General features: G+C 41.5%; 1 protein-coding gene across 1 annotated transcript in view; it reads left to right on the top strand.

The window, feature by feature from the left end:
• LOC134180862 (uncharacterized) overlaps positions 1–15,253 on the top strand; it is a 16,223-nt gene extending 970 nt beyond the window's left edge. Inside the window, exons 1-23 of the mRNA XM_062648047.1 lie at positions 1–195; positions 258–308; positions 1,026–1,100; positions 1,160–1,302; positions 1,372–1,512; positions 1,571–2,840; positions 2,896–3,027; positions 3,782–3,904; positions 5,560–5,685; positions 5,783–5,908; positions 5,972–6,097; positions 6,788–6,919; positions 10,608–10,724; positions 10,823–10,948; positions 11,013–11,138; positions 11,509–11,640; positions 13,256–13,381; positions 13,446–13,571; positions 14,263–14,394; positions 14,460–14,585; positions 14,646–14,768; positions 14,823–14,948; positions 15,015–15,253. The exon at positions 1–195 is cut by the window's left edge and continues 970 nt beyond it. Coding sequence (XP_062504031.1) covers positions 1–195; positions 258–308; positions 1,026–1,100; positions 1,160–1,302; positions 1,372–1,512; positions 1,571–2,840; positions 2,896–3,027; positions 3,782–3,904; positions 5,560–5,685; positions 5,783–5,908; positions 5,972–6,097; positions 6,788–6,919; positions 10,608–10,724; positions 10,823–10,948; positions 11,013–11,138; positions 11,509–11,640; positions 13,256–13,381; positions 13,446–13,571; positions 14,263–14,394; positions 14,460–14,585; positions 14,646–14,768; positions 14,823–14,948; positions 15,015–15,067 — 3,953 coding nt within the window. The 3' untranslated portion in view covers positions 15,068–15,253. The remainder of the gene's footprint in view (positions 196–257; positions 309–1,025; positions 1,101–1,159; positions 1,303–1,371; positions 1,513–1,570; positions 2,841–2,895; positions 3,028–3,781; positions 3,905–5,559; positions 5,686–5,782; positions 5,909–5,971; positions 6,098–6,787; positions 6,920–10,607; positions 10,725–10,822; positions 10,949–11,012; positions 11,139–11,508; positions 11,641–13,255; positions 13,382–13,445; positions 13,572–14,262; positions 14,395–14,459; positions 14,586–14,645; positions 14,769–14,822; positions 14,949–15,014) is intronic.
• Positions 15,254–15,548: the final 295 nt, after the last annotated feature.

Raw genomic sequence — 15,548 nt, 5'->3', positions numbered from 1 at the left:
TGGAAGCTTACTCGTTTATGAAACAAGCCATTGAGAGCTTCAGGCGGAGGGGGGTATCGGGCAAAGCAGTTGTCATCAAAGGCATCTCTGACGATGGCTCTAGTGCAAGCAAAGGACACTATTTTCATGTGTATGCTGCTAGCACGTCTGCTGCCTTTCTACGGCACTTGATGACAGTTAAACAACATCTTTTTGGTAAATAATTTATTTTAATGTTTTGATTGGTTAGCACACGTCTTAATGTTAACTGTAATTAGTTGATGAAGAATTTCAAACGACTAAAATTCAATTTAGGCAATCTCAACAAGGTCAGTGAACGTTATTGTAGATAATGTAGGTGTAGTGTAAAGCTGTCGGTAACGAGCTGGTGACACTTTCTCTAGAGTTTTCGATTGGTGTAAGGATAGTTAACTTAATGGGTCAATGCTAAAGTGTGTCGAATGTACGTAGCAGGTATAGTTGTTGACAAATTGTGCTATTCATATGTCTTGAGTCGGACAGAGACGTAGCGTGACCTTGAAATGGGTGGCTGAACTTCACGATGTTACGGAACACGCCCACTTTTATGGTCAAGCCCACTTTATTGGCTTTTAGTCGAGTGATACGGTAGAGTCATTGGCAGATCCAGACTGGAAAGAGAGTGGTGTATATACTACATACACATTTGTTTTCCCACGTATTTACAGTCTGCAATTTTAGGACCACACCTAGAAATGATAGGAGGCTATAGCCCGGTCTATTCCATGCCCCGCTTCACCCCTCTGTCGTCTGGTGCAATTTTCTACCATGCAGTTATTTATATAGAATGAACTTAGAGATTATGTAGCGTTAACACAAAAGGCGTTATTGGAATGGTAAGCATATCTTCAATAAATACAAAACATTTTGTTTCTATTTCAATTAATTAAATGACGGATACTACTTAGTACTTGCATCGTTAGATTTTTGATGTTTAATAATATTTTAATTAAAACTATCATTTTATAATTGATTAAATGAATATTTATAAGAAATTGCACAATTAGGAAATGAGGCAACGTCCAGTAGGGGTTTTGTATCACGAGAATCTCCACAACACAATGCAAAGCGACAGCGGACAGGTTCGACTATTTTATTGGATCCGTATATGCCAATAACTATAATACGTTGTCGTATATAGCACATTTTCCGATTGAACTAGAAAAAAGAAATTTTCCTTATATTTGTGGTCGAGACGCAATTATCACTGACTTATCGCACTATTTCTGGAAAGGAGATCATGGAAAGGAAGAGATTGTCGACATTACATATTTTCGTTTGATGGTAACAAACAATCAATGTTTATAATAACAACTCCATGCATGTGCTTGACTATTGTTCTACTTGCTTTAGTGCATTTGCGCTCCAGGGGGAGCGGGAAAGTCATGTGTAGCAGCCAACTATGCAAGAATTTACAGAAACTCGTATGAAGGAGGAGTTTTCTTTATCAGCTCAAGAACAAGCGCATCCATACGATATTCTCTTTACAAATATGTAAAACAACGATCAAATAATTGTTTAAAAATTTTCATTAAAATTACATTTGTAATAGATGGTTCTTCTAAGTTGTGAGAAAGATGACGTTGCAAGTCAATCATTGGAAGAAACGAATGCGCGCTTTTTTAATCTTCTCAGTCAACGTGGCAGCAATGCTTTGTTGATCTACGACAGCAGTGATGATTTAAACGTTATCCAACAATTTGTTCCGCCTTGCAACATGAAAGTTCACGTTATCATTACGACGAGATGCAGAGATCACGAGCTGATGCAAGAAGGAAATGTGATTCAACTGCCAGAGTTGAATGAAGACGCAGCCGTCGAGTGTTTCTGCCTTTGGGCTGGAAAATGCAACGATGACGCAAAGATGTCAGAAATAGAATACAATGAGATCAAAGGTATAGTGACCAATGGACAAGTGAAGCTATTGCCACTGGCCATTCGACGTGTGGCAACATTGACAAAGAAAACAGGGGTTACTTGCAGGAAGATGAGAGAAAATCTGTCATTGGGGACCGTGCAATATCCAGTCGATGATTTAATGGACAAATTACATGGTTGGGGATTGCAGCATCTACAGCCCAAGCTAACGAGTTCGGGTATTGCACGGATCGACCAAATTTTAGCTGCCGACGTCGCCTCACTGGCCAAATCGTGCGACATTTGTACGAGTGATGAAGAGAAGCTGAAGACTATGAAGGAAAGACTAAATGTCGACAGGGAAGCACCGATGCAATGGGATCTTGATCTAGAGGAAGTAGCAAGAAGGTCCGAAGATGCAGAGAAAATTCTCAGTTTTTCTTCTCTGATGGACACGAGCTCCATTCCTACTGAGGTTATTCGTGCAGCTGTTATGGTTGACGGGGAGCCGAGAATCGGAGGAAATGAGTTTGAATTCCTTCTGCATTTGTTGTCCGACGACTTTTCTCTACTCATGTTTCATGACAAGGAACGCACGTGTGACATTCATGCGCTCATTCAGCAGTCTGTTGTAAGCCACATGAAGAGAAGAGACAAATTGCTACCTTTTCTCATTTGTTTGACAAAGTGTATGCAAGACATGTTACCAAATTCTGACGAAATACATCGCAACCTCAACAACAGCAAGTTGATTGCATTAGCTCCACACGTTTACAGCGTTTGTGATCACATTTTGAAATCGAAATGTCTACAGCAAGAATGTCTACAGCTCCTAGAGTTTTCTTGTGAGTTGGCATATTATTTTCACGACATTCCAACAGCCAAGCATTTAGCAGAAGAGACATTGAAAATTCGTCGTCAACTCGGCATTCGCAGTATTAACGATGCAATTGAAATGAGCAGCAGTGAGTCCAATTTAACATATAATTACAGTTTAGCTTTTGCAATTTGATATTTCAGGTCTGATTTCTGTTGGTGATGCGTACGATCTAATGAGTAGACCTGACATGGGAAAGCCATACTTTGAAGAAGCCGTACAAGTGTTGCAAGCATTTGGCGACGACAGTTTTCTTCCTAGGACCTATGGTGTTGGTAAGACAAAATTAAAATATTGAGTTAGAAAGTTTTGTTTAATTAACGGAATTATAGGTTAGTATCGCGAGGTCAGATCTTTCGTGCGGAGAAAAGAAAACGTCTAGTCACTATAGATGCTAGGATTTCGTAAGCGACGGGAGAATGTTGGCGCTCCAATCAGAGTGCATACATTCTATAAAAATAATGGATTTAAAAGTGATCTTGAGTTTTCAAACTGTAAAACAAAACATCGCTAGTTTTTGTTCTGGGTTTATTTGCTATCAACGATGCATTCCAGACTTGCTGGAATCAGAGTAAGATCACTAAGATTTTTGTGTAACGGTTAGAGTGAAAAATTGTTTACAATCTGCAGTTACTTTTTCCATGTCAGTAACAGTTACATTATACCAGGTAGTTATAATACAAATAAATAAAATTAATTTTTGTTTCGTACTCATACAAGTAAGGTTTCATATTGTTTACCATTTCCAACTGCAGTAAACATAATCGTTGCACGATTAACGTAAGAAGAAACGCAGTTAGGAAAGTGTCGGTGTTAATGTTATAGTAAGGATAGTTGTATTTCTGTAAGTGACACGAAGTAGATCACACTACAAATTCCACTGTACATACAATAGATATTAATTTGCAGAAAACGTTTGCAAGCAATGTCGATAGCTCTTCTCCCAGTTGTATAATATATCTGCGTTATTTAACTTATTGTTGCGATACTTTTGTATTTGTATCTAATGTCGGCACATTCTTGTTACAGCTTTAGAACGGTTAGGATGTTGCTACTTGAACATGAACAACCTGGAAGATGCAGAGCGGTTGTTGACGAAAGAGCTGGACTGGCAAAGAGAACGGGGAGAAGACGATGCGAGCATATCAACTTGTATGTGCTTGTCTCGTCTGTTCTACTTCGATTTCTTACTAATTTAACGTAACACATAACAATTATATGCACGATTAATTGATAGAGTAAAATTTTGTTGGTCGGATAAACATCGGCACCTCAATTTTAATGTTACAACATTATGATAAATTCCATAAACGAATATGCTTTCTACATCAAATGTATACAGCACAACTGTCCCCTACAAAATGTTATTTACATTAAGGCCAGAATAACTATACTTCTTGATAATCATATTCATAACCTTAGCTGACCAGAACTAATATTTGAATTGTGTCCGCGCAGTAGTATTTGTAAAATGAGATTTTACAGACATACAATGAGTACTTGTCGATGTCTGCGTAAATTCATGTTAACAGTGCATGTGGTACATCGACTATTTCCAGTTCCGCTCGACATCATCATCATTTGTTTTCGTGTCCACTCTGTAGTTGACTTCTGTATGTAGTGTAATGAGAACTACGCAAAAATATTAAATTTATTTTTAAATTCTATTTTGCTCTGTTGGTCAAGTTTTCATGTATAAATATCCGAGCATTAATAATTTCAGTTGCTTATCTATAGTATGCATATTTTCCCCTGCAGCCAGTGGTTCTTACAGTCGTAATTCAAAACTCGTGTGTCATTCTCTAGCAAACATTATTTTATCGTAAGTCATTTGATGGATTTCTTTGAGTATCTATTGTAAATGTGAGTCCATCAGCGAGTTTTTTGTCTAATCCAACTTATCCAAACTAGACATAAGGTTTCAGATGAAAGACGTTTTAGTGCAGCTTGTTGACGGCGAAGATGTAAAACGGCCTCAGAAAGTTTAGTGGGTGGTGCCACATTCCGGCGCCCGATAGCACGCAGACGAAACTTTGTGTAGTGAGTTTGTGAGACGATATCTCACTTTCTGTTTGCATGTGTCTTTGTAAAGTATCTTTGCTGTTTCTTGGGTCTGGTCTATAAATTACACTATTTTCCGTCCAGAAAACTAGAAGATTAAAGAATAAAAAATCTGATAAAATGTTGATATCAACATGGCAACACAGTGTAACAGGCTACCATTACTACACAGGCATCTTCTTTACAATGAACACACCTTAATAAAATATATATATAACAATTAGGAAAACAATCGACTGAACAACGATAATTATTGTAAAACAAGCTTGAAGAGGAAGATTGCAATTCAGTCATCACGTTCGAAACCGCGCAACAAGATTGTATTTGACGTGTCCACTGCGCCTCTTTCGTTCGTACGCTATGCAATATCATGTCCGCACGAAGGATGGGCCATGTATCTAGTAGTAAATAAATGCATCTGATAACGGCCTTGCAGTTACCAGTAGGTCAAGCACTCGGTAGTTAGCTAATTAGAGAAGCCGTATAGTTGTAGTAGATATGAGTGCTGCTAATCGATATGTGGTGGTAGTACTTGGAACGTTTCATGAAAGAGGAAAATAGATTTGCAAAAGAAGGTAGGAGAAGAAGACGTGGTTGTAATTATTCTATCAAAAGTTACATGATGTTTTTCAATGTAGGAAACCTGCACGAATACCTTAATGATAAATTATTGTTAAGATAATTAGATAATATATTGTAGATTATACTAATTTACACAAAATGTAATGTTATGCTTGTGTTTATAGCGCTAAATGACCTTGCTCTCGCATACGAAACTGACGGGAAATACGACAAGGCGATAAAGACATATGAAGAGTCGCTCGAGTTGAAGAGGCGATGCGATGACGGAAATCTAGTGGGAATGTCTACGAGTACGTACATGGAAAGATGCTGCAATATTTTCTTCCTAATTGTACATGTTGGGATATTTGAAAGATGGAAATTATAAGTCAATGTTTTCTATTTTAGTTCTCATCAATCTCGGTAGCTGCTACAGAGACAGCGGGAAACTTGAGAAAAGTTTGACTTTACTTGAGGAGGCAGTGAAAATCAGCCGATCATGCTACTCATCTTCTCATCCCTTCTTGGCACTTGGTAAGAATCGTGAGTCATAAAAGATATAAATACATATTTATTAATATTATCATGTTTACCTAGATATATATCAACTTTCCTGTACGTACGATTTACTTGACAGAAAAGATGAAGCTTGCAAATTGGCAAGAGAAGCGTTGGATATTGCAAACGTATCATTACCGTCATCACATCCTCAATTGGCCGTGTGTAAGTACAGTAGTCTAGACTTTCTTTCTATCGTAATGATCTGTAGACCGCGCTCACTCACCCAAAATCACGTGATAATTTTGGATGCTAAATCTATTGGTTTCACGTGCAGCTGTCTCGTTATGTTTCCAACTTGGTGACGACAATCTTGAAAATGTATCTACCCAACTAACGATAACAAATTTACGGGACATCGCAACAACATGACTAGCCGTTTAGCAATTGCGTTCTAGCTACAGAGACAGTGTGAAAGCGTGAAATACTGTAGAGCTTAATGCAAGTTTTTTTCTGTATCCTTTCTCATTATCCACTCAACATGATAAAGGGACGGCGGCGCGACCCGCAGGTTGGGGGCGGGCAGGGTATCCCAGCATAGGGACTACGAGTCTATTGTCTGCTTTAGAGTATCTGTATACGGCTCTGGTGTGCTTACAAAATAGAGCTTGTGCTCAAACTCGAGAATCTTGTAGCTCCCATGGCTGTCGCCTCTACTATAAATATCGTTATGAGATAAAGAGATAAAGACATTCCACTGACAGACTATACATTCAAGCACACACAATATCGCTCACTCATTATAACATTCTAACAAATCTCTTTACAATAATTGTGATATATAACGAAAGTCTACTGTATACATTGTGTTAGAATTTTATTAATCGCATCGGATTGCAACTTACCATGTTACAGATATGAACCATTTGGGAAATTGTTGTCGATCACAAGGAAACTACAATGAAGCCATCTCGTGGCATGAGAAAGCTAGACAATTGCTGCAACAACAAGATCAATCACCTCAACGAGACAAAGAGATGGCTACAAGTTAGTTATGATATTCTTACTTTGCTCGCTAAGCGTTGCCGTCTGCTTGTGTTCTTGTTAAAATTAATGCAACTGTTATGCATGGCGCACGAGGTTTGTCTGGGTGCGAGTGTATATCCGTACTCACCCACCAAATATGATCACACTACAATTGATGAGAAGAATCTGTAGCGATGAACATCGTTATTGATTACAAGATATATTCTGTTGTCGTATGTATAAAAGCAGAATTTGTATGGCAATGCGAGAAATGTGTCACACTATGACCATTCTTACACCGGGGCTAATCACTTCAGCATGTCTCTATAGAACGTCTCTAAGCTCTCAAGTGCCATATCTAACCACGACTTCTAGCGCACGCTAAGCCGCCCTATTTTTTATCTTCCTACATCTGTTGTAGTTTTCGCGTAGACAGCACAAGGGCGTCACGTATACCATAAGCTGTATATAGAGTAGTCGCTAGCGCCAAGTTTTTGAAATCGTGGTTTGTAAAAATATAACTTTATCTAATCCATGCAGCTGCGTACATAGGGAATCCGAGGAATCCGATCGAACTGACCCACTTCAGTCGGAAGCACACTTACCTCTATATATACAAGACCAATATACATGCAATATTTGCAGCAGATAACTTGCCGGTCCTATTCGTAGCCGGTGCCAAAATTGTGGCCCCGACGGTTGTCACCAGTACCACTTAATTACCATTAAAATAATAGAACAAAGTCCCAAAATCAAAAAATCAGGCGAACTCGAGCAAACTGCTTTATTAAATTAATGATTACAAATATCCTATACAATGTAAAATAACTGTTTATCTGCGTTGATTCTGCGCACTTTAGACTAAGTTGGCAATAAATGCCAAGTATCAATGACATCTGGGCTAGAACTGGAATGAACAGTTCCACAATTAGCATCATCACCATGGCAACGGCATGCTTAGCTGCGGAGGCTGTAACTGCTAAAGAGCTGATCGTGGTCGCACGTTCCACATGTAGCTAGATCGATTCGATGTATGCAGCTGTAGACTCCAAAAGTTTTTTGACCGTAATGATACACACACACACACACCACACACACACACAAACACACACACACACACACACACACACACACACACACACACACACACACACACACACATACACACACACACACACACACACACACACACACACACACACACACACAAACACACACACACAAAACACACACACACACACACACACACACACACACACACACACACACACACACACACACACACACACACTGCACAGTAAGTTTTCGGATTACGTACGATAGGGTGACTGTCCCATGGAACGGACAGCAGCTAGCCAAGAGGAGCGACCCCTCAGGAAACATAGCCGGAAAAAGGGTGTCCAGCGAGCGCCCGGATTGTGTCTGCACAAAGATTCTATACCCTTACTAGGCCAAGCTACTTGTGTTCTCTACATTAGATGTATTATAAGTATACAGCCGTAATGAGACACTCAAGGAGGCTAATTGTTTCAACAAGCGTGCAAGATGCCTGGCAAGCAACTTTTTATACGCCTCAAACGCCTTGCTTTTCCACCGTCCCAACTCTTTGATGTTAGAATCATCTATGCTACGAGCCTTCGCAGTAGAGACGGCACCGATTCGGAAGCAGTGGCAAGTATACCCCGAGCGATCTAACACCTGCTGACGACAGCGCCCGCTGCACCTCTTGCACCAGTCTGACACGAGATAAGGGACAACAGTCGCTGAATATGAACAGCGGCCCCGAACGAGTAACATGCCATCCATGTATGCCAAGAGCGACGACACCGAGCAGATGTCATTGGCGCTCCGTGCAAGGAAGACATCGGTATCGCGGCCAAAGGGGTCTGTCTTTGACTGCTTGAGGTGCAGACTGACAAGTGTTTGTCTCTCGTGAGAGTCGGTCGTAATATCTTCAGATGCGAGGTGAGGTGTAGGGTCGAATACCGACAATGATGACACGGTGAATTCGCCCGCCCTCAGAAAGCCGAAGAGACCCGTGCAGCAGGCTGTCCAGAGCATAACCGTATCGTAGCTAAGAGGCTGCTGAGACCAGACGGCTTTGATCACGGTCAGCTCCATCGGTGTGATCAGAAGGCGTTGACGGGTGTGGCCCTCATCCTGCTTGCGGCCAACTCCACGCAGAACAAATGTTAGTTGGGGAAGAGCAGACGCAAACGAGTCTACATGGCCATATTGAATATGCAGCTGATGTACGGCAGATAAGTAGCATTTGATGTTTTTGTGCGTAAGCTGCTGTTCCATGAGAGCCGCGACGAAAAGACAGAGTACGTTCGGATGTAGGCAGTGCAAGAATTGAGAGTCTTTGGCAGAATCGGCGGTACTAAGATTGACCGGTAGCATTCGAATTCAGAATCGCCGGAGCTAAAACGGACGAAAAGAGTCGACTAGCCTCGACCTCCAGCTGGGTGAGTTCCAGTCGATGTCCGAAGGTTGCAGGAGCGCTAGGAATTGCACCGAGACTTGATTCGGGGATGAACGTAGTGGTTGGTGAAAAGAGCGGGCCGCTAATAGTTTGTTACGAGACAGTTCATCAGTGACATGACTAGATTTCCGCGGAATGTGGATGCTCTGCTAAGTGAATAAAATATGGGCTGAAGCAAACGTGAGAAGCCTAAGCAAGTGCATCAGCAGTTTGTCGTGACAGGAGTAGTTACGCAAGGCGAACACAAGTTTGGTATTGTCACATGGGAACTGAATGCAATGTGTGCGCGCGCGTGTGTGTGTTTGTGTGTGTTTGTTTGTGTGTGTTTGTTTGTTTGTGTGTGTCTGTGTGTGTGTGTCTGTGTGTTTTCGCGATACGCGGAAGTGTTTTTTGTCGGTTCGTAACCAAAATCAGTACGCTCATTCTGGGCGCAGAGGGAAAGGTTCGCCTAAAAATGTATAACATTATTCCCTCTCGAGGGGTCGACCCTCGCGTAAAATGTTTTGATGACGCAGACGCTACACATTCCAGTTTATTCCAACACACGCCAGCACCATTCGTGTGTAGACTTTACGGGTCTTTGTCCTTCGCAAAGCTTCGAGCAATCAAATATTCCTTGCCAATGGAACATTACTCTTATAGCGCTTTTGTTTCTCTCCAAATTCTGATTGCATTTGCACCAAATCCAACCTACACGTTTTCTGCAGCAAGCGCTACACGGAGAGTGTGTCTATTTCTATCGAAACAAGCGCGAAGAGCAAGATTCCAATTCGATCATCACATTCGGGACCGTGCAACAAGATTGTATTTGACGTGTCCACTGCATATCTTTTGTCCGTACACTATGCAGTATCCTGTCCGCACGAAGGATGGGCCATGTATCTAGTAGTAAATAGATGCATCTGATAACGAACTTGCTGTTACCAGTAGGTCAAGTGCTCGGTAGTTAGCTAATTAGAGAAGCCGTATAGTTTTAGTAGATATGAGTGCTGTTATTCGATATGTGGTGGTAGTACTTGAAACAATTCATGAAGAGAAAAATAGATTTGCAAAAGAGGGTAGGGGAAGGTAGACGTGGTTATAATTATTCTATTAAGAGCTGCATAATGTTTTTCAATGTAGCAAACCTGCGCGTAAAGTTAATGATAATGTTGAGATAATTAGATAAAATAATCTAGATTATATTAGTTCAAACAAACTTTAATGTCATGCTTGTGTTTATAGCACTAAATGGCCTTGGTCTCGCATACCTAAGAGACGGTAAATACGACGAGGCGATAAAGACATATGAAGAGGCACTCGAGCAATGCGATGACGGGAATCGAGTGGAAATGTCTACGAGTACGTACATGGAGAGCTGTAGCTCTTATTACTTTCCTAATTGTACATGTTGGGATATTTGAAAGATGGAAAGTGTAAGTCAATGTTTTCTATTTTAGTTCTCATCAATCTTGGTTGCTGCTACAGAGACAGCGGGAAAATTGAGAAAAGTTTGAGTTTACTTGAGGAGGCAGTCACAATCAGACGATCATGCTACTCATCTTCTCATCCCTTCTTGGCACTTGGTAAGAAATCGTGAGTCATAAATGATGTAAATACATATTTATTAATATTATCATGTTTACCTAGCTATATATCACCTTTCTTCTACGTGCGATTTACTTGACAGAAAAGATGAAGCTTGCAAATTGGCAAGAGAAGCGTTGGATATTGCAAACGTATCATTACCGTCATCACATCCTCAATTGGCCGTGTGTGAGTACAGTAGTCTAGACTTTATTTCTATCGTAATGATCTGTAGACCGCGTTTACTCACCCAACATCGCGTGATCATTTTGGAAGCTAAATCTATTGGTTTGACGTACAGCTGTCTCGTAATGTTTCCAACTTGACAGAATGTGTCTGTCTATCCAACTGACGATAATAATTTTACTGAAAATTTGCGATGAAATGAATAACCGTTACAGTATTCTATTGCATACAATTGAGTTTTAAAGAGACATGCAGAAAGCTTGAAACAAACCAATTTACAAATAACCTACAATCACTGTGAAATAACGAGAGTCTCTCGTATTTTGTTAGAATTCTTATCAATGTCAGCTTATAACAACGTGATGTGTTACAGATATGAACCAAGTCGGTCGTTGTTGTTTATCACGAGGAGACTCCAACGAAGCCATAGTGTGGTATAAGAAATCTCACCAATTGCTGCAACAACTACCTTCTTCACCTACACGAGACGATCTCTTGGCAACAAGTTAGTATTGCATATCGTTTGATGTTATATCCACACTGCATGTCACTTGCTTTCAACGTTCTAAATGCATCGACCGGATAAGTACATCAGATGGTTGATAGTAATTACAATTGGTTTGCAACTTTAGTACGACAATTCTATTCTATCTCATAATTTGTTGCTTGCAAAGTAAGTTAGTTTTCACACCAAATTTCGATATCTAAATCATTTTTAGAAAAACCATCAATAGATTGTCAGCAAGGACAAAAATATGGATTAAACGCCTGCAAACTGCAGTATAACAGTAAGTATGAAACGTACAAGGAGAGCCAAATATTAAAAGGAGAACGAAGGGAAAAACAGTTGCATCGGACGATATTATATTGTGTATGTGTGTGTGTGTGTGTTTGTGTGTGTGTGTGTGTGTGTGTGTGTGTGTGTGTGTGTGTGTGTGTGCGTGAGTGTGTGTGTGTGAGCGCTTCTGCTTGTGCGTACGTGCGCGTGTGTGTTTGTGCGCGCCCTTACGCGTGCGTGTGTGAGTGTGTGCGTGTGTACGTGCGTTTGCGTGCGCGCGTGCGTGTGCGTGCGTTCGTGTGCGTGCGTGCGTGTGCTTGTGCGTGTGCATGTGCGTGCGGGCGTGTGTGCGCGCGTGTGCTTGTGCGTGTGCTTGTGCGTGTGTGCGTGCTTGCACGTGCGTGTGTGTGTGCGTGCACGTGCGTGTGTGCGTGCGTGCACGTGCGCGTGCGTGTGTGAGTGTGTGTATGTGTGTGCGTGCGTACCTACGAGTGCGTGCGCGCTCGCGTGCTTGTGCATCCGTGCACGTGCGCGTGCCCCTGTCCGCGTGCCGGTGCTTGTGTGACTATGTGTGTGCGTGTGTGCGTTCGTGCGTGCTTGCGTGCGTATGTGTGCTTGTGCGTGTGTGTAAGTGTGTGTGTGTGTGTGTGTGTGTGTGTGTGTGTGTGTGTGTGTGTGTGTGTGCAAGCGCCCCCCCCCGCGCGCGTGTGTGTGTACGTTCTTGCGTGCGTGTGTGCGTGCGTGCCTTTGCGTGCGTGTGTGTGTGTGTTCGTCCGTTTGTATGTTTGTGTGTGTGTGTGTGTGTGTGTGTGTGTGTGTGTGTGTGTGTGTGTGTGTGTGTGTGTCTGTGTGTGTTTGTTTGTGTGTGTGTGTGTGTGTGTGTGTGTGTGTGTGTGTGTGTGTCAATTTGTTTGTGTGTGTGTGTGTGTCAATTTGTTTGTGTGTGTGTGTGTGTGTGTGTGTGTGTGTGTGTGTGTGTGTGTGTGTGTGTGTATGCGCTTGTGCGTGTGCGTGCGTGTGTACGTGCGTGCACATGCGCGTGCGTGTGTGATTGTGCGTGTATGAGTGTGTGCGTGCGTGTGTGAGTGTGGGTGTGTGTGTGCGTGTGTACCTGCGAGTGCGTGCGTGTCCGTGCGTGCGTGCGTGCGTGTGCATGCGTGCACGTTCGCGTGCGTTTGCGCGTGCCGGTGCTTGTGTGACTATATGTGTGTGCGTGTGTGCTTGAGTGTGTGCGTGCGTATGTGTACTTGTGAGTGTGCGTTTGTGTGTGTGTGTGTGTGTGCCTAATTGTACAGGTTGGGATATTTGAAAGATGGACATAAGTCAATTTTTTTTATTTTAGCTCTTATCAATCTTGGTATCTGCTACAGAAACAGCGGGAAACTTGCGAAGAGTTTGAGTTTACTTGAGGAGGCCGTCACAATCAGCCGATCACGCTACTCATCTTCTCATCCCTCCTTGGCACTTGGTAAGAAATCGTGAGTCATAAAAGATATAAATACATATTTATTAATATTATCATGTTTACTTAGCTATATCTCATCTTTCTTCTACGAACGATTTACTTGACAGAAAAGATGAAGCTTGGAAAGTGGCAAGAGAAGCGTGGGATATTGCAAGCGCATCATTACCGTCATCACATCTTCAATTGGCCGAGTGTGAGTGCAGTAATCTAGATTTCTTTCTATCGTAATGATCTGTAGACCGCGCTCACTCACCCAACATCACGTGATCATTTTGTTGCTAAATCTATTGGTTTGACGTGCAGCTGTCTCGTTATGTTTCCAACTTAGTGACGACAATCTTGAGAATGTTTCTACCCAATTAACGATAACAAATTTACGGGACATCGTGACAACATGACTAGCCGATTAGCAATTGCGTTCTAGCTAGAGAGACAGTGTGGAAGCCTAAAATACTGTAGAGTTTAATGCACGTTGTATTCTGTATTCTTTCTCAATTTTCACTCAACATGTTAGATGACGGCATAGCGACTCGCAGGTTGGCGCGCAGGCAGCGTATCCCAGGCTAGAAACTACGAGTCTATTGTCTGCTTCATAGTATCTATGTACGGCTCTGGTGTGCTTACAAAATATAGCTTGTGCTTAATTAAAGTCGAGAGTCCCCTAGCTTCCCGGCTATGCCGCCCCTACTATGAATATCGTTATGAGATAAGAGATAAAGACATTCCACTGACAGACTATATGTTCAGGCACACACTATATCGCCCACTCATTATAACATTCTAATAAATCTATTTACAATAATTGTGATATATACGAGAGTCTACTGTATACATTGCGTTAGAATTTTAGTAATCGCAGCGGCTTGCAACTTACCATGTTACAGATATGAACAATTTGGGAAGTTGTTGTCGATCACGAGGAAACTACGATGAAGCCATCTCGTGGCATGAGAAAGCTAGACAATTGCTGCAACAACAACATCAATCACCTCAACGAGACAAACGCATTGCTACAAGTTAGTTTACACTTTTCTCTCAACGTGAAGTTCGATTTTTGCAAATCGATTTAATTAACAATTAGATTTGTATTTATTGTCTTTCGACCATGACGAGAAAGGATGTTATGAAGAAGCTATAAAGTTGTGTTTGGAAGCAATAGAAATGCAACAAGAGAGTCATTCTCCAAATCCTCTTGATATCGCAATTTGTAAGTTAATTGATTATCAATCCTCGTCACATCAGCTGGTTGTAATGTGAATGTGTGTAGATACGATGAGGTTAGGTTCGTATGAAATGAAGGCCGCAAGACTTGAAGCGTCTCTAGCCCATTTGCAATCTTCCTTGTTTGTTTTACAAGACACACTACCTACTAGTCATCACACTGCAGATTGTGCGTTGATCTCTTTTTGTCGTTTTCTGTGTCGATCTGATTGTATGTGTGCAGGTCACTTTTGCCTTGCTACGTCGTTTCTTGTCATGAAAGAAGCGTCCCAAGCCAGTGTGCATGTAGAGAAATGTCTTGAGATACGAAAGACGATTTTTCCAGTTGGTCACAGCAAAATAGAGGAAGGTGAGAAGTATGTCATACATTCATTCTATAGTGAACAATCACTCCTTCTTTCTATTTTACTTCTAGCCGAGTGGTTCAAACAAGAAATTCAAGGGATGAATGAAAATGCAACTGATTGACATGATATTCTTACTTGCTGATTATGTGTTGCTGTCTGCTTGTGTTCTTGCTAGAATTGATGCAATTGTTTTGCTTGGCGCACAAGATACGTCTGTTTCCGTGTGTATACCGCACTCATCCACTAAATATGCTCATACTGCAACTGATGAGAAGAAAATTTAGCAATGGACATCGTTATTGATTAGAAGATATATTCAGGTGTCGTACGTATAAAAGCAGAATTTGTATGGCAATGCGAGAAATGTGTCAAACTATGACCATGCTTACACAAGGGCTAAGCACCTTAGCATGTCTCTATAGAACGTCTCTAATCTCTCTCGTGCCATTTTGTAACCACGACTTCTAGCGAACGCTAATTCGCCCTATTTATCATCTTCCTACATCTGTTGTTTTCGCGTAGCCAGCAGAATGGCGTCACGTATACTATGTGCTATATATAGAGTAGTCGTCAGCAACAAGTTTTTGAAAGCGTGGTTCGTA

Source organism: Corticium candelabrum, chromosome 6, assembly GCF_963422355.1.
Source record: "Corticium candelabrum chromosome 6, ooCorCand1.1, whole genome shotgun sequence".
In the NCBI taxonomy this organism is placed as follows: domain Eukaryota; kingdom Metazoa; phylum Porifera; class Homoscleromorpha; order Homosclerophorida; family Plakinidae; genus Corticium; species Corticium candelabrum.
This window is presented reverse-complemented; position numbering and strand designations above follow the sequence as displayed.